This window comes from Rattus norvegicus, chromosome 9 (genome assembly GCF_036323735.1).
Source record: "Rattus norvegicus strain BN/NHsdMcwi chromosome 9, GRCr8, whole genome shotgun sequence".
In the NCBI taxonomy this organism is placed as follows: Eukaryota; Metazoa; Chordata; class Mammalia; order Rodentia; family Muridae; genus Rattus; species Rattus norvegicus.
Window position 1 is genome coordinate 121,009,864 of NC_086027.1, and position 20,388 is coordinate 121,030,251.

Sequence of the window (20,388 nt, forward strand, 5' to 3'; positions counted from 1 at the left end):
ATACTATATGATGTTATTTGTACAAGGAGCCTAGAGACAACAAATTGGAAGCAATGGAAAGCAGCATGGTGGTTGCCGAGGGCTATGAGAGGAAGAAGTGAAGAGCTGGTATTTATTGAATATAGAATTTCAGTTTGAAATGGTAAAAGAATTGTGATGCATGGGAATCATAATGCCACAGTCCAGTGAACGTACTTCATGCCACTCAACTATCAACTTAGATAAAAATGATACATTCATATTATGTATATTTTACAAGAATAATAAAAGTCCTCCATCGCCATAAAGTGATAAGGAGGTTGGGCCCTGTATAGCTGCAACTCGGTAACAGCAATGTTAATCTACTTTGGAGAGTTTCCTAACGGTCTCACGGCATTTAGATAGCTGTATCTTGAAAATAAAGTAACATTAAAATGTCTACCAAGGTCTATTCTGAGGTATCTTGAAATCTCAAAGGAAACTCCTTTGAGTGACTTGGTGTAATGGAGGCGGCTGTTGGCTGTGAGGTGCTGAGAAGAAGGCAGAATCAGAGAATCCTGAGTGCTCTAACTCTCAGGCAGTACTTAGTTTACTTTCCTTTATAAAACTTTACAGAATGAAATTGTATGCCTATCTGGTTGATTAACCACATGTACTTTCACAAGAAGTCAGCATTAGATGCTTCCTTTGTCCTCAAATGTCTTTTTTTTTAAGGTATGTCACTGAGGCTAGGGTACATGTTACATGAACACACACACACACACACATATGCCTTCAGTAGTGGCAGCCTGCAACATGCAAGGATTTTTTTTTCTTCACTAAATGTTGTGTCACCTTTGGCTGTAGAGAGATGTTTAAATTCATGCTGGCATAAGAATATATGCTCAATGCCTCTTTAGATATTTAGAGTAAAGGTTTGTGTAACAAATATCAGTTTATTACCCTGAGGATGGCGAGCCTCCTCGAGACAGAATAAGCAGTAAACAAGACACCACTTAGCATTCAAGATTGAGCGACACAGATTCCAGCTCTGAGTCCCACACCAATGGAGTGCTAGACAGCATCTTAGAACCTTCAACTGTAAAACTGACTAAATAGCACATACCATTTGGGATTACTGTAAAACTAGGGGTGAAATGTGTAAGACTGTGCAGGCCCTGTCACCTAATGGACACCAAATAAACATTAGTTACTATTTGTGTCACTGGTGTTAGTGTTATTAGAGAGCCTATGCAGGATAGGGGACAACAGTAAGTGTGCACTGGTAAACACGATCCCCCGCCTCCACACACACACATCATTAGGAATGATGAGAGATTGAGACTAAGACAACTCTAGCAGTTAACATTTTGGGTTGTTTCAATGACACCCTTTTCACTTGGTCTTGCTAACTCTGAGCATTGCTTATATCCAACCCACTTTTTTATCTTTTTTAAAAACAAAAATACATAAAATGGACTATTAAGGCAAGGTGACCACTGCTTTTCCTGTTCTTTTTTTAAAATTATTTTTAAAGATTTATTCATTTTATTATACCTAAGTACACTGTAGCTGTCTTCAGATAAACCAGAAGAGGGCATCAGAACTCTTACAGATGGTTGTGAGCCACCATGTGGTTGCTGGGAATTGAACTCAGGATCTCTGGAAGAGTAGTCAGGTGCTCTTAACCGCTGAGCCATCTCTCCAGCCCGATGTTTCTTTTTTTTTAATATTTATTTTTAGTATGTGTGGGAGTGTGAGGGCACCCTCAGAGACTAGAAGCGTCTGGTCCCCTGGAGCTGGAGGTAGAAGCAGCTGTGAACCTTCCAATGTGAATGCCTGGAACCAGGCCTTGGTTCTCTTCAATGGTAGTCTGTGCTCTTAACCACTGAGCCATCTCTCCAGCCCCAAAAATGCTTCTCTTGAAGAAAGGAACACATGTTTTAAAATTGTATCACATTACCTAGTAAGGACTATCACAAAGAACACATGCTGTAAAAAAAAAAATACAGGTTGTGATTTAGCAATTAAAAGGTAGAAGACAGGCACAGTGTCCCTCTATCTGACCTCAGCCTCTGTCAGATTTGTATCAGATGTAGTAATGGAGCCTCAGGTTGGAGGTTCTCAAAGATTGGACACAATATTTATTACCCACTAAGTGTGCAGAGCAAAATACATGTTATCCCAAACTATTGTATACTTTTCAAGCCTGCAACTTTCCCTAAATGATTTTTACTATTTGTTCTAAAAAACAAAAAAGCTCAACAACAACAAGAGAAACCGCCAGCATGCTGTTTACTCACATTTTCTGTATTTCATTACCCCTAGATCGAGTGGGGCCAAAAGCTTCTGAACCATGTTGGGCTGTGCTTAAGGACAATAATGCATTAACACACTTTTCTCCCATTTAATTTATTTTAATCATTTTATTCTAGCAAAACTTCAGAGGCTAGAGGAGAAATTCCATTCACCCCTATCATATTCTGCCCTGCCCTGCTGCACATCAGCTCAGTGTCTTACCAAGGGCAAAGTTTTTTTTTTTTTTTAAAAGATTTATTTATTTTATTTTGTATATGAGCACACTGTCGCCGTCTTCAGACACACCAGAAGAGGGCATTGGATCTCATTACAGATGGTTGTGAGCCACCATGTGGTTGCTGGGATCTGAACTCAGGACCTCTGGAAGAGCAGTCGGTGCTCTTAACCACTGAGCCATCTCTCCAGCCCAAGGGCAAAGTTTTAATACAGGTTTGTGTTTGTTTTTTTTTTTTTTTTTCTTTCTTAAAGATCAGGGGTACAGTGTTTCTAAACAGAAAGAACTGCACTAAGTCCATTAGTAGACACCAAATAGCTTTGAGAATGGGTCTTTCTGGAAACACCTTCAATAATGTCAGTTTAGGGTGCTAACAGAGGCCACTTGAGAAATCATTTTAAACCAAAACAAGGAAATCCACTTAAGAAAGGGCTAATAAATCAGTATAAGGACCATACGTTGGAACTGTTGATAGTCACTGTACACCAACTTTAAACATCAATTAAGAAAGTGGTAATTGTTCAAATTCTGAAGGTTATGATAGGATCAATGAAAAAACATCTTTCTTAGTGAATCATAAGGAAGAAGCTTATGATTTGACTCATTTCCCAGTCAATGGAAGCCTGTGGTTTGAGCTTGTTTTCTAGTTGGTATGGTCACAGCCTTCAATGGGTCAGAACCAAAAGCCATGTACTTTAGAATGCTTGTAAGAGGCTCATCATTGACAGTAGGAATTATAAAAATATGTATAGTCAATAGTCACATGAATAGTTAATACAAAACTGGAAACTGAAGTAGAAAAGTTAATATTACTGAATGAATACAGTATTACATGTGCTTTTGGTACCATGTAGCTAAATCAATAAATATATTTATTAATATTTTTGAGTTAAATATTGCAAAATAAAATAACTTTAAAATATTTATTGACTTGTGTGGGTGTATGTACCTACTTGCACACATGTGAGTGCCACAGTGCACATGTAGAGACAAGAGGACATAATCACAAGGACAAGGACAAGGCGACACGTAATCATGTCCCTAGAAAAATAACTACAGTCACACTGAGTAAGCCTGTGGCAGTTGTAGAGAGCAGTGGGTCCTGCTTGCATAAGTGTTCTGAGGAAGCTATGGCCAATAAACAGAGACTTAAAATGGGGAAGCTATGGCTGATCAATAGAAACTTAAAAATGGTTCCTACAAGATGGTATCCAATTGATAGGTGCTTATCAGGAAACACTGCTTGGTACAATGAGCACATCTCTATGTGCAATTAAGAAAATATTATGACAAAAGGATGCTATTTGATGAATGGACTTATACTCACAACTGTTTAATCTGTCTCACCTTGCATAGCTCAATAACCAGCTGCCAGCTGGGTATGTGCTCATGTCCACAGGATATTTCTGGCTGGATATTCATTTTTTGCTTGTTGAAATTGTGCTTTGTAGTGCAAAATGAAGTTAGGGAGTAATTGACCTATCAGGAGATGGGAAGGGGGAAGAAAAACTACTGGGGGCTTTTACAATGATGGCGCTTTTAGGATGCTGATGTTATGATTTCATTTAAGCAGAACAACCAATGATATCACTGCTCATGGGAGCAGTGTATAAAGACTGTATAAAGACAGGTGGGTCAAGCTATTCAGTGCCACTTGGTTGAAAGTCAAGAGCTACTGAAAAGTCTTTACTTTTGCCAGACCATACATCTATCCTCAGGTTCCAGAACTCCACCAGAGATGGACTCCAGCAGTACTCACAGCACAATTATCTACAAATACATGAACTAATACATACCAGAGAGAAAATATATAAATGTAAAAGACATAGTAAGGCCTTTGCCTGTAGCAGTAGTCAACAAAATATGAGAAAAATCAAACTGCAGAGAAATTCCATAAACACAGTACATGTGGTAAAGTTTCCTAGGATCTTCACACAGGAGTAAAACCTTTAGTGTATGATCAGTCTGTTAAAGCCTTTGCATATCTCAGTAGTCTTTGAATTCCTGAAAGAACTCATACAGAGGGGAATCTATGACTATAAAACATTTGGTAAGATCTTTTAAATCACTGCACACACTATTGAAAGATTAAGAGAAATCTCTTTAATGACAGCATACATTCAGCTCTGGCTAATACTCAAATAAGAGCTGGCTGAGAGTAGATTTTATTTTCCTCCTATGCTGTCAAACTTAAGTCCCTTTTAGGTTCAGGCCCCAGGTTACGTTTTGAACAATTTAAATATGGACTAGGGACCACAAGTGTAGCCACTTAGACAGACATTTACACAGCAAATACTTTCCGAGAATTATTTTATAAGTACACCAGTGCCTTGAAATGAGTTCCTTGGTCAAAAGCAATACCGTGTGGAATACCATGCCACTAAATAAGCCATTCTAGAAGTCCATGGATGGTGGTTTTGGCAGAAGCATTATGTGCAGGAAAGGCAAATTCATAGCCAGAATAAGTATCTACTCCAGTAAGAAGAAAACATTGTCCTTTCCATGGAGGAAGTGGTTCAATGTACTCAACCAGCCACCAGGTTCATGGCTGGTCACCTCGAGGAATGGTGTCATATCTGGGGCTCAGTGTTGGTCTCTGCTGTTGGCAGATCTGGCATTCAGCAGCAGCTGTAGCCAGGTCAGCCTTGGTGAGTGGAAGTCCGTGTTGTTGAGTCCAAGCATAACCTCCATCTTGGCCACCATGTCCACTTGGTTCCTATCCCCATTTACCAATGATAGGATTGGCAGGTAAAAGAGTCTGACTGTCCACAGAACATGTCATCTTATCTACTTGATTATTGAATTCCTCCTCAGCTGAAATCACCCTCTGGTGAGCATTTATATGGGACACAAATATCTTTGCCCATTTGGAGAGATCCATCCACATACTTCCCCAGATGTCTTTCTCACCAATTTTCCAAATGTAATCATCCCTGACCATCCAGCCATACCATTGGCTACAGCCCACTAGTCAAGAACAATCATGTACATCTGTCCATTTCTTCTTTCGCACAAACTGTAATACCAGGTGTACTGCCCGAAGTTCGCTCCACTGTGAAGATCTTCCTTCACCTGTATCTTTCAGGGTTGTCCCGGAAAGGGGTTGTAATGCTGCAGTTGTCCACTTCCAGATGGTGCCTGCATAACATGCAGAGGCGGCAGTAAACCAGGTCCTAGTCTTCTTCAGTCAGCCAATCATAGAGAACACCCCCATAAGGCTATAGGTGCATGCTTAGCAGCAGATGGTATTGTAACAAGAGTAGAAACCATAGGCATTTTGGCAACTTCTTCATGTAATTTGCTTGTGCCTTAAAGACCTGCTCAGGCCCAATCACATATACACCACTTCTATTTGACGGACAGACCGCTGCTGTCCATGTCCTACTTTCTCACTTGGAGAGTCTGATAACACCCAGCTCATGATGGGCAGTTCAGGTCACATGGTAACTTGGTGTCCCCTTGCCAAATATTCAGTTTCTACTAAGGCCTAATAGCAGGCCCAGAGCTGTTTTTCAAAGGGAAATCAGTTGTCTGCGGATGATGGTATAGCTTTGCTCCAAAATATCTAAGGTATCTTCTGTGATCCATCTACAGAGGCCAGCCAGAGGTTCCAAACGGCAACTCTATCTACCACAAAAACCTCGAGTACCATAGAGTTTGCTGGATCATATGGTCCAAGTAGTAGGGCAGCCTGCACAGCAGCCTGGACCTGTTGAAGAGTCTTCTGTTCCAGGCCCCACAAAAGGCCAGTGGCTTTCCTAGTCACTTGGTAAATGTGCCTGAGTAACACACCCAAGTAAGGAATGTGCTGTGTCCAGAATCAAAATAGACCCACTAAATGTGCTTTTCCTCCTATTGATGCCAGACAATGCAATCCTCTGGTACATGTGTGTGGCTGGAACCATGGGTCCCTCTTTGTGTATACTTTGGTTGGTGGTTTAGTGCCTGAGAACTCTGAGGTCTGGTTTGTCAATATTGTTGTCCTTCCTATGGGGTTACAAACCCCTTCAGCTCCTGCAGTCTTTTCTCTCACTCCTGCGTTGGGGTCCCCAGGCTCAGTCCAATGGTTAGCTGCAGGCATCCTCATATGTATCAGTAGGGCTTTAGCAGAGCCTCTCAGAGACACCCATATCAGGCTCTTGTCAGCAAGCACTTCTTGGCAACAACAATAGTGACTGGGTTTGACGTCTTCATATGGAATGGATCCCCAGGTGGTGCAGTCTCTGTCAGTCCCTGCTCCACTCTTTATATCTGTGTTTCCTCCTGTGAGTATTTTGTTCCCCTTTTTAAGAAGGACTGAAGCATCCACATTTTGGTCTTCCTTCTTGAACTTCATATGGTCTGTGACTGTGAATGCCAATTTCTAAGTATATCTATCCCAATTATACATTCTGGAACTGGGGATATGACCACAGGATGTGTTCAGGCACCTACTGGACCTACTGTGAGTCAGGCATCAGCCAAAACTCCATTCAACCCCTGTCCTCCATAAGCCCCTACTTTAACTGGAGGGCCACAGCATTTCTTGGGATCTCCTGGGATCAGAACCAGTATCCGATAGACCCCGGAAAGCCTGATTATTTCCTTTCCCCAGTGTACAGTTACCCTTGTAAAAGGCTGTAGGTCTCCCTGGGGAGAGGGCAATAGCAAAATTTTAAGGTATCTTATCAAGATCCTTCCTCTGGGAACCCGGCCACCCCTTCATTCAAGGGGTTCTGGGTCTGCAAACTGACTCAAGTCTGGAAATTGATTCACTGGCCAAGATTGCCTTTTGCCAGGATCCAATCAATGTAGCCTCTCCTTCATTTGTTTCAGAAGTTGTCTGCTTATAGAGATCAAACAGATATGCAGTAGGCTTCTTATCTATTTCGTGCCTGGAAACACCATGACTGATTAGGCACTACCAAAGGTCTGAACAAGTCTTGCCATTGTAAATTTCATCTCTCCTGTGCTGATCATTACAGGCAGGTGGCAGCATTGAATTTAATTCATCTAATTGAGCAACGTCTCCAACCCTAAGGTCTGGCACACAGAAAAGGGCAAGAACAACACTTTTGAAATGTGTGGTTCCCCGCTCACCAGTTTGCGTCTTATAGGATTCGTGAAGGCCATATCTTCTGGGCCTTCCCATTGTGGAGGATTAGGTTTTACACAACCTATCTACTCTGGCATTGCAATTTCCCTGAGCCTTGTGACTTCATCTGTGTTCAGGTAAATTGCAGCTACTTCTAACCTTGTAGGTCCGAGACAAGCCTGGGAGAAAAGCAGGAAACAGAGGACAAACACTGTGGAGCACAGTTGTTAGCTGGCTCATCTTCCTCTGTGGAAAGGTGGAAAAACAAAACAAAAACCACACATGCACACAAGACTATATTACTAAAGATTCTATCAATGAACAGAACTGATAGAATGAATCTCTGTATGCATGTTGCAAGGGGATTTACTAGAATGTCTCACTAAGAGTGGCTGTCTACCAATGGAAAGTTGAAGAATCCAATGTGCTGCAGTCTATGTGGCTGGATGTCTGTCTGTCTTCTCTATATACCAGAGTTTCAAAGTAAGTAGGCTTTTTAAAGCCAGAAAAGAAAAGAAAAGAAGAAAAGGCAAGAAAGAACTTGCTAGCCAGAGGTAAGGTAAGTAGATGAAGAGAATGAGCTCCCATCTTCAGTGTTCTTTATACATGTAGGCTGACACCAGAAGCTGTGACCTAGAGTAAAGGTGGATCTTAACAACTGAAAAAATCTTGATTAAAGAAGGGTTTTCACATTTCAAAAGCTATAATTAAGAGAAATCCCCACACTGTACCCAATCTCTTTCAGTTTTAGTCTATTCCACATGTAGTCAGTTTGAATACAAGGAATAGCCAATATGTAAGACAAGACAGAAGAAATGAGAAAGACATCCCCCCGCCCCCTCCATTGCAGTCAAGGAGAGAACAGGAGTCATTTCCAAAGGAATGATTTCCTTCAAGAAAATAAGCCCTGGGATTTTACTGAAGGAATCTGGCTATGTTCACATATAGGTTTCCCTACCCCTATACATGTCACGTTAGCCATCGTTGGACTAACGATGTGAAAATTCTAATAAATCTGCTTTCAACATGCAGAGATTCATCCTATCAGGTCTGTTCATCTAGAGAACCTTTACTAAAACAGTTCTGTGTGTGAATGTGTGTTCACCTTCCCACTGAAGAGGATGTGCTGGCTAACAGTAGTGTTCCTCAAGGTTTGTCTCCCAGGGTTCCAGGACCTACCAGTGAAAACTAGCTGCAGTTTACCTAAGCCCAGCACGAAGGATTCAACCCATCCCAAATGAGAGTGTTTGCAGATTTATTGGGGGAATTCTCTAGTGGGCTCACTGATCCCAAGGATAGAGTTCACTAGTCCCAAAGAGGTCAGAAAAGTCGATATGGGGAGTAAGCATAACAAAGAGTGGGGAGAAAGAGAGAAAGAGCGAGCAAGGCAAGCAGGGAGAGAAAAATGAAGTAATGGGGGGGGGTGAGAGGGAAGGTGGAGGGAAGAGAGGGAAGGATGGAAAGGGGAGGGGGAGGGAGAGAGAGGCAGAGAAACAGAAAGACAAAGAATACAAAATATCTGGATTATATAGGAAGAGCTTTTGGGGAAGGGAAAACTTGGCCCCTGCGCTGCAAAGTTCAAGGTACAAGGTGCGGTATGCCAGACATGCCCTGTTACAGGTGGGGACTGAGGAGTGCTGGGAGAACCTGGAGGCCCAGACAGCTTTGGTGTGTTAAATATATGAAGGTCAGCTGATTGTCGGGTCTGAATCCCAAAGGCCACAAAACAAAACTCTTGTTTCCTCAAATCTCTCTTTAGTTGTTATTAACTTGGGCACCCTTCCACTTGTGGGACAGATTAATAACCCCACTGCAAGCTGAGTATGGGGGTTATGCAAGCTGTATACCTTTATTCCATGAGGCGGAAGGGAAAGAGCTTACTGAGTGTTGTGAGCTGAGTGCAGGTTGAAGTGAGGACCGGGTGAGCACAGGGTCGCCGCCCACAAAAGGGAGGAGCAAGCGGCTGAGCAGCGCTAGGTGGCGTGGTGGGTCCTTCCTGGGGCTGGGCAGAGACAGATGAGAAGGCTATTGGAGGACAGGCAGAAGTGCTACTGAAATGCAAATCCCTGTAGATCTTGAAATGGTCTGGCCCTGGCTTGAAGCTTAGGCCGAGAAAAGTGTATCCTCACTGTATCTTCAGCTCATTTTAAACCTTATGGAGGTGCTCAAGTCACTCAAACTACTGGCCAATCAGAATCTTCACTGGACCTGCCAATCAGAAGAGAAGGCGGCCTTTTCCAGGGTACCTTGTTGCAGGATTCGCTTAGTAGCTAAGCCTACTTAAATGGTCCTGGCTGCTGTGCTCTGTGTCCTGCGGTTGGATTCTGTCAGGCATGCTCAGGCAAGCTTCAAAGTTGCGACATGGTGAGCACAGGGTCACTGCACACAAAGGGGCAGGAGGCCCGGGGCCAGGGCGGGCGGGCGGGCGGGCGGGTGGAGGCAGAGTAGGGGGTTGGGGGAACTGAGCAGTGGGAGCTGGTGTGGTGGGTCTTTCCCAGGGCTGAGTTGGAATCCGAGGCTGCCCCTGAGGTCTTAGCCACTCACTGGACCTAGCGGCAGTTTCTGAATAACTTCCCTGTAGGGGCTGCATCTGTGCAGAGCATTTGGCTTGTGTATGGAAAGATCCTTGGCGTGATCCCAAACTCAGAAGCCTAGTTTCTACAGTTCTGTTCTTAGCATTTAACATGAAGGTGTAAGATCCATTTGGAGTTATTTTGTGGAGGTTGTGGAAGACATCTCAGGTGCTGGGTAGCAATCCAGTATCAAGCTGTAATGTAAGAGTAGAATTGATGAGGTAAAGGATTTGCTAAAGGTTAGGAGATAGCAAGGCACACCAAGTAGACTTTAGCTGAGAGAGGACTGCCTGCAAAACACCCCACGTGTAAGTAGTAAGCTAACCAGGCCTGTTAGAGATTAGGATGCTAGGATACACAAGTTTGTTCACCAGGATTGTCCAGAGATATGGCACCAGACCCTGATTTGCAACCAGCCACTAGGCCCATCTCCATATCAAAGAGCAGGCCTCTAACAAGCTGATCAGTGGGGCATTACAGGATCACAGTCAACATTAAGGCCTGGTGTGCCCTAAAGGTTTAGTTTTCTTCTTGAGAAAAGCATAGTTCTGCCACATGGGGAAGATGACACCCGGTGATAACCATTAGAAAATGTAAAATAATGACAAACACGGTTTTATTGAGTGCTGGCCTGATCAAGCTACGCTTTCCCTCCTTTTCCTGAGGTCCCAGTGTTTGAGCTCCTTCTGAGACTCAGGGACATGCTTGGCAGAGCCAGTAACCATCTAGGGCCTAGGCCTTGGGAACTTTCCCTCGGGCCGTGGGTATAGAGATAAAACAGCTCCCCTAAAACCAGGAATATGCTTGGGGCCAGGGCATTTGGGAGGGGTTGCTTAAGATTCTGAGAATACAAGTCTTGCCACCTTATGGGTTATGGGTCCCAAGGCCACTATAGGCTTGGTAAGGAATATTTTTGAAATACACTGAGTTCCTTGTGCAGCACTGTTTGATTAGACTTTTCCTGAGTGTTTCCCATTATATGATGTTTCTGCTAACTTCGTAGTTTAATCTTTCTGCTGACTTCATAGATGTCTCCTGTTTTTTTTCCATTTCCCTCACGGAAACTGTATACAAGGTGACATTCTTCTTAAGCTTACTTAGTTTAAGACCCTCGTCCCCCACCCCCCAGCTTTTATACTTTCTAGCTTCTCCTTTTCCTATGTTTTTCTTCCTCTGAGACCTTCCACTTAGGACACTGTCACTAACCTACTGTTTTAGGGCACTGGTGTACTTAAGAAACATCCCGGGAATGTTTGCTGTGTAAATGTCCTATCTAAGTGGTCAGACTTGTATCCTCCAGTTTATATTTAAATTGTTCAAAACTTAACCTGGAACCTGAACCGAAAACAAACTTAAGGGTGACAGCATACATGGAATGTAAAATCTACCTAGGCTAGATCCTCTTATAGCATTTTAGACCCAGCTAACTGGATCTTTGCTGGTCTTTGCTACTTTGTGGTTTCTTTTTCCAGGCTTAAACCTCCTCCTCTTCAGCCCCCTCTCCCACCCCCATTTCACCCCCTAACACCAGATAGGAGAGAAACAAGGATGGAGGAGAAAAAGATCCTTGAATCTAATTCCTTGTACTCAGCCCACAAGCTTGAGTCGAACAGTCTCCGCTGCGGGGAGTGAAGATGCAAAGCCAATAGTTACATTTGGGGGGACTGCTGGTTAATACAGCTGCCTCACTCGAGTTTGTTTTTCCTAATTTTTATGCCCCACAGTGCCATAGAAAGCAAAGCCACAAGTTAACAAACAATTCTCCAAAATATGCACAGAATATCGGTTCTTATCCAGAGGCACCTCCCTGTTCCTTCCACCAAGGTTGATAGAACTGTCAGCCCCTCCAATCATTCCATGCCTCAGCAGGCTGATAAATTTGCCTACAACCCCTGACCCACTTTGACTGCCTGGGTACATACAAAGAATAGGGTTAGTTGTAAGGCACAAACAAAGTAGCCAAGTGTGGGGAGCCGACTTGCATGAGACCCCAACATTGAGCTAATTAGGACAGACAAAGAACATAGGAAAGCTCACCTAAAGGACAAGCTCAGTGGAGAAAACCTAAGGTTCTAGCTAAGGTGCGGATACCAATCTGGGGGTCAGCATTGCTCAGTAACAAGGCTTTCCAGGAGTGCTGACACAAATCTGGTGTTCCAACAGGTTTGCCAAGTGGAGGCTTCTGACCTTTTGCTGGGAGCTAGCTCCATACAGACCTTTGCAAAAGAACCAGCTTCCTATAGACTCCTACAGACCCAGGGCTGTGACATTTTGCTGAGAGCCAATTTCCTCCAGACTCACAGATTGTGACTTTCTCCTAGGGCCCAACTTTCTACAAGACCTAGGCCAACATCCCGCAGGAGTGAGCCAACTATCCTGTTGCAGGATGGGACAGCCAAGGAAGAAAAAAGGTGTACGTGTGCGAAACTGAAACTGATATGAAATAATGTCCAAAGCCATAGAAAGAGGACTTTAGGATACACTTTAGTGACACAGAATACATCCTTAGGGTCACGTAGACAAGATCTTTATAAGTATGAGAAAACAAAAAAAAGTGAAAATAAAGCATGGTCCAGAATTGGACAATGAATCTGGATGTGACACAGGGTTGTGTCTTAGCAGTAAACTCTGATAGCAATAGGTTGGGATTTTCCATAGATATCTACTAAAACTAGTTAAGACTGTGTTTTTATAGTTGATATAAAGTTGTGCATATTTATTATATGTATTCTGATACATGTGGACATAATACCTACACTCAAGCAATCCCATTCTATGGAGTGTTGTATTGGAATCATGGCTCCACAGCTGGCCAGTACGGTTCCACGTGCGACAGTTTCATTGGTGCTGGGAGGTGGGGGGGTGCACAAAGGAGGAAAAGAGAAAGAAGGGGTGAAGGTCAGGAAGGGTTGGCTTTTTATTTGGGCAGCACATAACCTCTTGCAGGTGAGGGTAGGAGATGGACTAGGAGGACACTGGGAATATATGACAACAGATGCACAGGTCCCTGTCACCTCTAGGTGACGTCACTGCCTTCTCTGTGTTTGGAGACAACCTGCAACCATAAAGCCGTTTCCTTATAACAACACTTAAGTTATCAGAAAAATGACAGAATTGCTATGGATACCAGCAGTCTTCTCAGTATAGTTTCCATGCACTTGAAATTAGTTTTAAAAAGTACCAGAATGCTCATGTTCATTGCAGTTGTATTCATACTTGCCTAAATATGAAAATAACATCAATGCTCATTTGTTGAGGACCAGCTAGGTGCCTCTAGGCGACCTAGGGTGCCTTGGGTTAAAGGAGTGGATAAAGGATTATGCACTTGTAAAGACTCTCACAGTCAGTGCTTTATTGTCATAAAACAGCATGTAATTATAGCTTAAGCATTATCAACCCGTTTCTTTCTCCCATATAATTTTAACCTTTAATGCACTGTTATTGTCTGATGGATCTGAGAGCTTGAACCATTTTGTCAACTTTGCAGGTAGCACTCGAAAATGAAGGGTGACCAAGTCAACTCAGTCAGTCAATAGGATCTCAAGGGAGGGAGTGAGGATTGAAAGGAAAAAGAAAATTAGACAATATATAGCATGATTCTAGCCAGTGCTGAGGCTGAAGCGGGTTTATTTTTCCCTGTCTGCTTTTCTACCATTTTTAGTACAAGCAAATAATAAGGTCAATTCTAGGTCAAGGAACAAACAAGGCACAAATACCTGTGATCACTGTTTCTAAGGGCTCATCAGTTTAACAAGAGAAAAGGAATGTTACTAGCCCAAATGTAAATATTCTTACCTGAACCTACTTCCTAAGTCCTAGTCCAAGTCCAAGGTCAAATTCCTGCCAAATTCCTATAGAAGGGCAGAAAGCAGAGAATCTAGCTGAAAGAATCTTCTTCAAAGCGTTTTTTCCCTTATGTTTATTTAGAACATTATGTGGAGAAGAGAAATGAAATATCAAGCTTTCTGTAGCAAGAGTTGTTGTAGATGAGAAGCAAATGTGCTATTAGAGTATGCTGTAAAAATGCAGAAAGGGGCTTTATTTGAATGGCATGAGAGCCCTCTGCCAAAGAGTCATACTGCATGAAGAAGTAAAGAGGAAAATAAAGTATCTTGAAAATAAAGTAACATTAAAATGTCTACCAAGGTCTTTTCTGAGGTATCTTGAAATCTCAAAGGAAACTCCTTTGAATGACTTGGTGTAATGGAGGCAGCTGTTGGCTGTGAGGTGCTGAGAAGAAGGCAGAATCATAGAGAAGCCTGAGTGTTCTGCCCAGCACTAACTCCCAGGCAGTACTTAGTTTACTTTCCTTTATAAAACTTTACAGAATGAAATTGTATGCCTATCTGGTTGATTAACCACATGTACTTTCACAAGAAGTCAGCATTAGATGCTTCCTTTGTCCTCAAATGTCTTTTTTTTTTTTTAAGGTATGTCACTGAGGCTAGGGTACATGTTACATGAACACCCCACCCCACCCCATCCCCCAGCTGCAGTGGTGGCAGCCTGCAACATGCAAGGATTTTTTTTTTCTTCACTAAATGTTTGTGTCAATTTTGGCTGTCGAGAGATGTTTAAATTCATGCCTGTATAAGAATGCTCAATGCTTCTTTAGATATTTAGACTAAAGTTTTGTGTAACAAATATCAGTTTATTACACCTAGGATGGCGAGCCTCCTCGAGACAGAATAAGTAGTAAACAACACAACACTTAGCATTCAAGATTGAGCGACACAGATTCCAGCTCTGAGTCCCACACCAATGGAGTGCTAGACAGCATCTTAGAACCTTCAACTGTAAAACTGACTAAATAGCACATACCATTGGGGATTACTGTAAAACTAGGGGTGAAAAGTGTAAGATTGTGCAGGCCCTGTCACCTAATGGACACCAAATAAACATTAGTTACTATTTGTGTCACTGGTGTTTGTGTTATTACAGAGCCTATGCAGGATAGGGGACAACAGTAAGTGTGCACTGGTAAACATGATCCCCCCTCCCCCCCCACACACACACACATCATTAGGAATGATGAGAGATTGAGACTAAGACAACTCTAGCAGTTAACATTTTGGGTTGTTTCAATGACACCCTTTTCACTTGATCTTGCTAACCCTGAGCATTGCTAATATCCAACCCACCTTTTTATCTGTTTTTAAAAACAAAATTACATAAAATGGACTATCAAGGCAAGCTGACACCTGCTTTTCCTGTTCTTTTTTTAAAGATTTATTCATTTTATTATATATAAGTACACTGTAGCTGTCTTCAGATAAACCAGAAGAGGGCATCAGAACTCTTTACAGATGGTTGTGAGCCACCATGTGGTTGCTGGGAATTGAACTCAGGATCTCTGGAAGAGTAGTCAGGTGCTCTTAACCGCTGAGCCATCTCTCCATCCCGCTTTTTCTTTTTTTTTAATATTTATTTTTAGTATGTGTGGGAGTGTGAGGCACCCTCAGAGACTAGAAGCGTCTGGTCCCCTGGAGCTGGAGGTAGAAGCAGCTGTGAACCTTCCAATCTGGATGCTGGGAACCAGGCCTTGGTCCTCTTCAATGGTAGTCTGTGCTCTTAACCACTGAGCCATCTCCTCAGCCCCAAAAATGCTTCTCTTGAAGAAAGGAACACATGTTTTAAAATTGTATCACATTTCCTAGTAAGACTATCACAAACAATAGATGCTGTTTAAAAAAAATACAGGTTGTGATTTAGCAATTAAGAGCTAGAAGACAGGCACAGTGCAACCAGTGTCCCTCTAACTGACCTCAGCCTCTGTCAGATTTGCATCAGATATAGTAATGGAGACTCAGGTGGCAGGTTCTCAAAGATTGGACACGATATTTATTACCCACCAAGTTTGGAGAGCAAATACATGTTATCCCAAACTATTGTATAGTTTTCAAGCCTGCAACTTTCCCTAAATGATTTTTACTATTTGTTCTAAAAAACAAAAAAGCTCAACAACAACAAGAGAAAACCCCAGCGTGCTGTTTCCTGACATTTTCTGTATTTCATTTCCCCTAGAAAGAGCAGGGCCCAAAGCTTCTGAATCATGTTGGGCTGTGCTTAAGGACAATAATGCATTAACAAACTTTTCTCCCATTTAATTTATTTTAATCATTTTATTCCAGCAAACCTTCAGAGGGCAGAGGGGAAATTCCATTCCCCCCTATCATATTCTGCCCTGCCCTGCTGCACATCAGCTCAGTGGCTTACCAAGGGCGAAGTTTTAATGCAGGTTTGTTTTTTTTTTTTTTTTTTTTTTTCTTTAAGATCAGGGGTACAGTGTTTCTAAACAGAAAGAACTGTTCTAAGTCCATTAGTAGACACCAAATAGCTTTGAGAATAGGTCTTTCTGGAAACACCTTCAATAATGTCAGCTTAGGGTGCTAACAGAGGCCACTTGAGAAATCATTTTAAACCAAAACAAGGAAATCCACTTAAGAAAGGGTTAATAAATCAGGATAAGGACCAGACATTAGAACTGTTGATAGTCACTGTACACCGACTTTAAACATCAATTAAGAAAGTGGTAATTGTTCAAATTTTGAAGGTTATGATAGGATCAATGAAAAAACATCTTTCTTAGTCAATCATAAGGGAGAAGCTTATGATTTGACTCATTTCCCAGTCAATGGAAGCCTGTGGTTTGAACTTGTTTTCTAGTTGGTATAGTCACAGCCTTCAATAGGTCAGAACCAAAAGCCATGTACTTTAGAATGGTTGTAAGAGGCTCAACATTGACAGTAGAAATTATAAAAATATGTATAGCCAATAGTCACATGAAAAGTTAATACAAAACTGGAAACGGAAGTAGAAAAATTAATATTACTGAATAAAAACAGTATTACATGTACTTTTGATACAGTGTAGAAATCAATAAATATATTTATTAATATTTTTGAGTTAAATATTGCAAAATAAAATAACTTTTTTTTTAAAGATTTATTTATTTATTATATATAAGTACACTGTAGCTGTCTTCAGACACACCAGAAGAGGGCATCAGAACTCTTTACAGATGGTTGTGAGCCACCATGTGGTTGCTGGGAATTGAACTCAGCGCCTCTAGAAGAGCAGTCGGTGCTCTTAACCGCTGAGCCATCTCTCCAGCCCATAAAATAACTTTAAAATATTTATTGACTCGTGTGGGTGCATGTACCTACTTGCACACATGTGAGTGCCACAGTGCACATGTAGAGACAAGAGGACAACGTTCAGAAGTTAGTTCTCTCCTTCCTCCATATCTATTCTGGGGCTAAAACTCAGATCATCAACCCACTGAGACATCTCACTGGCCCTAAATAAATTCTTTAAATCTCTATTTACATCCCTTAAAGTTCCTATACTCAAGTTGACAAGAAAACAAAACAAAAGATACTACTATCCTTGTTCATTTTCTGGCCAAAGCCTGGTCAATTTTTTTTAAAAGAAAATAGGTTTGTTGGGCTCTTGACTGTGGAGACTGGGGGTTTAAAGAACACAGCAACAGTGTCTGATTAGGGCTTTCTTGCTACATCATAACATAATGAGGGCATCACTAGTGAGACAGGGCAGATGTGATAGTGAGGTTTCTCTACTTGTCCTTATACAGCCACTGTGCCATCATGGGGATTCTATTCGTGGTCGTATCTAAACTCAAGGTAATGAAGACACTGAGCAAAAGTTCTGCTTCTTAACACACAGCAAAAAATATTTTATTGCTTTGAAAAGAAGAAATCTTGCTTCATCAAACCACAAATAGGCTGGCCCATGACAAACAGAAGAAGTGGATCCCACCTTGCCCCCTGTGTCTTCCTTTGTAAAGTACTATTGTGCCTGTGAGTAATGGGCACTTGGTGTGCATAGAAGGGGGGGAGATCAGTCAGGTTTATGGTAGATGGTCGTTAATGTACTTCCTGTAGGTGGCCTCCCAACAGATATCTTCAGAGAGAAGTTAAAAAGCAGAGAGCAATGAAGGTTATTATTCTGGATTCTGCTTTCTTTTTCTCTCTGGACAACTCTTGTCATAGAGCAGGCTATGGAAGAGACAAGACAGGAAGGCTCTTGGTGATCACTGTTTGACTCCATGCCATCTCCCTCACACTGACCCTGTCTAACCATGCATGGGCCAGACTCCTCTGTATTAATGACTCTCCCCTTAGATTCTGATTGTCACCTCGACAATTTCCAGAAGGTGTCATTACAGTCAGCATGCAGTCAGTTTTCTGTATACTTGGGATTTGTATTCCAGGTCACCTCATCAATATTACATCTAGGAAGGGCCAGGTCTCCTATGTAAAATTGTGTAGTAATAGCATAAGACCCAGACACCCCCTCCTTACACCATAAATCAATTTAGATATTTTACAATATTCAATACAATGTTGCTTCTAAGAAAACATCTTGAATTATTAGGAAATTGTGACAGGCAGATACACTCTGCGTGTTTAGTATAGAAATAACATCTTTTAAATAGTCTCTTCTTCCTTCTCTACTCTCCTTTCATTTTGTCTCATTTATATCCTTCTATATCTACTTTTCCTTTCCATTTCTTTATTCCCCATGAGGACAGTGATGTATTAAGATAGAATCTCATATGTAGCTCAGGGTAGTCTTGAACTGAAAATCCTCTTACATCTACCTCTTGAAGGCTGAGTTATAGGTGTGTGTGTTGTGCCTAAGTTTTTCAAGCAGAAATCCATGGATGTGGAACCCTGAGCAACAAATTAACTGTCTAATCTTTGGGAAATTGCTAAGGTGATGACAATATTGAGGAGTATACTCAGAGGGTACAGCCGTGCCTCCACTTCTGTTAGCTCCTGGAAGCACATTACTGTAGGGATATAGAATAAGCCTAGGCATTAATTCTAAAGCAGTCTATTTCACTTGAGACAATAAGAAGCACCAAAATGACCAAGAGGGACTAGAGCTTAAAGCACCATAAATGCCCTCTCAAGCCAGACAAGGACTCCAGGAGATGCTCTAACAGATTCAATGATTCTTGGTCAGAGAGGAAAAGCTGTAAGAGGGGGTTCCAAGGTGCTTCCTTCTGGCTTCTCACAGTGTTTATTTTATTTAAACACTAGTATTTTTTTAAACGCAGACACATATTTGACAGGGTAGAGATGAGTATCTTTATGATTCACATGGCAGTCTTTCCAGACCAACCTCCATGTCCACCTCCTTGCCATTCAACAGAGCATCAGAACATGGGATCTGCTGCTGACACTTTGAAGCCGTTCCAGAGAGATCCCTGTTATGTGACTATTAGTTTTCAAAATGTTTAATTCCAAGATACTCAGAAGTTGAAAGGTTCATAGGAAGAATACACAAGTACCTTTGGCTATGTTAGTGATGGGCAGGGAAAGAAAAGTCCTACAGGTATCCCTTAAAGCTTTCCCTCCTGTGTTCTTTTACATCATGCGAAGCATGAACTGTGCTTGGTCTCTCAAGTCTTGCACCGCTTCTCTTTGGTAATGTTGTCTGATGAACAGGTAATGAATTCTGGTTCTTGATGTGCATGCAGAGATCATTTCCTAGTAATTCAAATATGTTCTCTTAGAATCAACATTTTATCGAGTATTGTAAAACATCTAAGCTGATTTACAGTGTAAGGAAGATGTGTCTGGGTTCTATATATTTCTACACAATTTTACATGCATTGAGCATAGATTAAGTCAACTATGTTGTTGTGGCTGCTCAGTATTGCTTCTTGACCATCTAACTCACAGGAAGCACATTATACTGTCATTTCATGAAATTTGCACTAGCAAACATTAAATTAAAAGTGTCATTTCTCAGGGCTGGAGAGATGGCTCAGTGGTTAAGAGCACTGACTGCTCTCTGGAGATTCTGAGTTGAAATCCCAGCAACCACATGGTGGCCCACAACCATGTGTAGTGAGATCTGATGCCCTCTTCTGGTGTGTCTGAAGATAGGTATTGTGTACTTAGATACATGACATGAATCTTTTTTTTTTTTAAAGTGTCAGTTCTCTGGAGTATTCTCAGCAATTAATTTTGTATCAGCAAATTAGGAGAGCAGCTTTCAGATGCACATATTCACAGTTAATAGAGTCTGCTTTTGAAAACTCCTGTGAAGTGTGATGCATATTCTCCCATCTAGTCATCTTGATCTACTATACATTGATTCATTATCAGAAAATTAAATTTAAGTACATTAACTAAATTATGGATGGATACTGGGAAATTGTATTAAAAATAAAAATACAATCGGTCCCCAGCTCCGAAAAAAGGAACCAAAAAAAA

The 20,388-nt window shown here is 41.6% G+C and overlaps 1 protein-coding gene across 4 annotated transcripts in view; it reads left to right on the top strand.

Moving 5' to 3' along the window:
- Window positions 1–9,567: 9,567 nt before the first annotated feature.
- Window positions 9,568–20,388, top strand: part of LOC120094815 (zinc finger protein 431-like) — a 51,681-nt gene continuing 40,860 nt past the window's right edge. For 2 of the 4 annotated variants that reach the window (XM_039084902.2, XM_039084905.2), the window contains exon 1: window positions 9,568–9,929. Coding sequence is in view for 1 of the 4 variants with exons in the window: in XM_039084905.2 (XP_038940833.1) it covers window positions 9,927–9,929 (3 nt within the window). In the remaining 3 variants the exon portion in view is untranslated. The remainder of the gene's footprint in view (window positions 9,930–20,388) is intronic. The other 2 variants (XM_063266590.1, XM_063266592.1) reach the window with 1 other exon arrangement.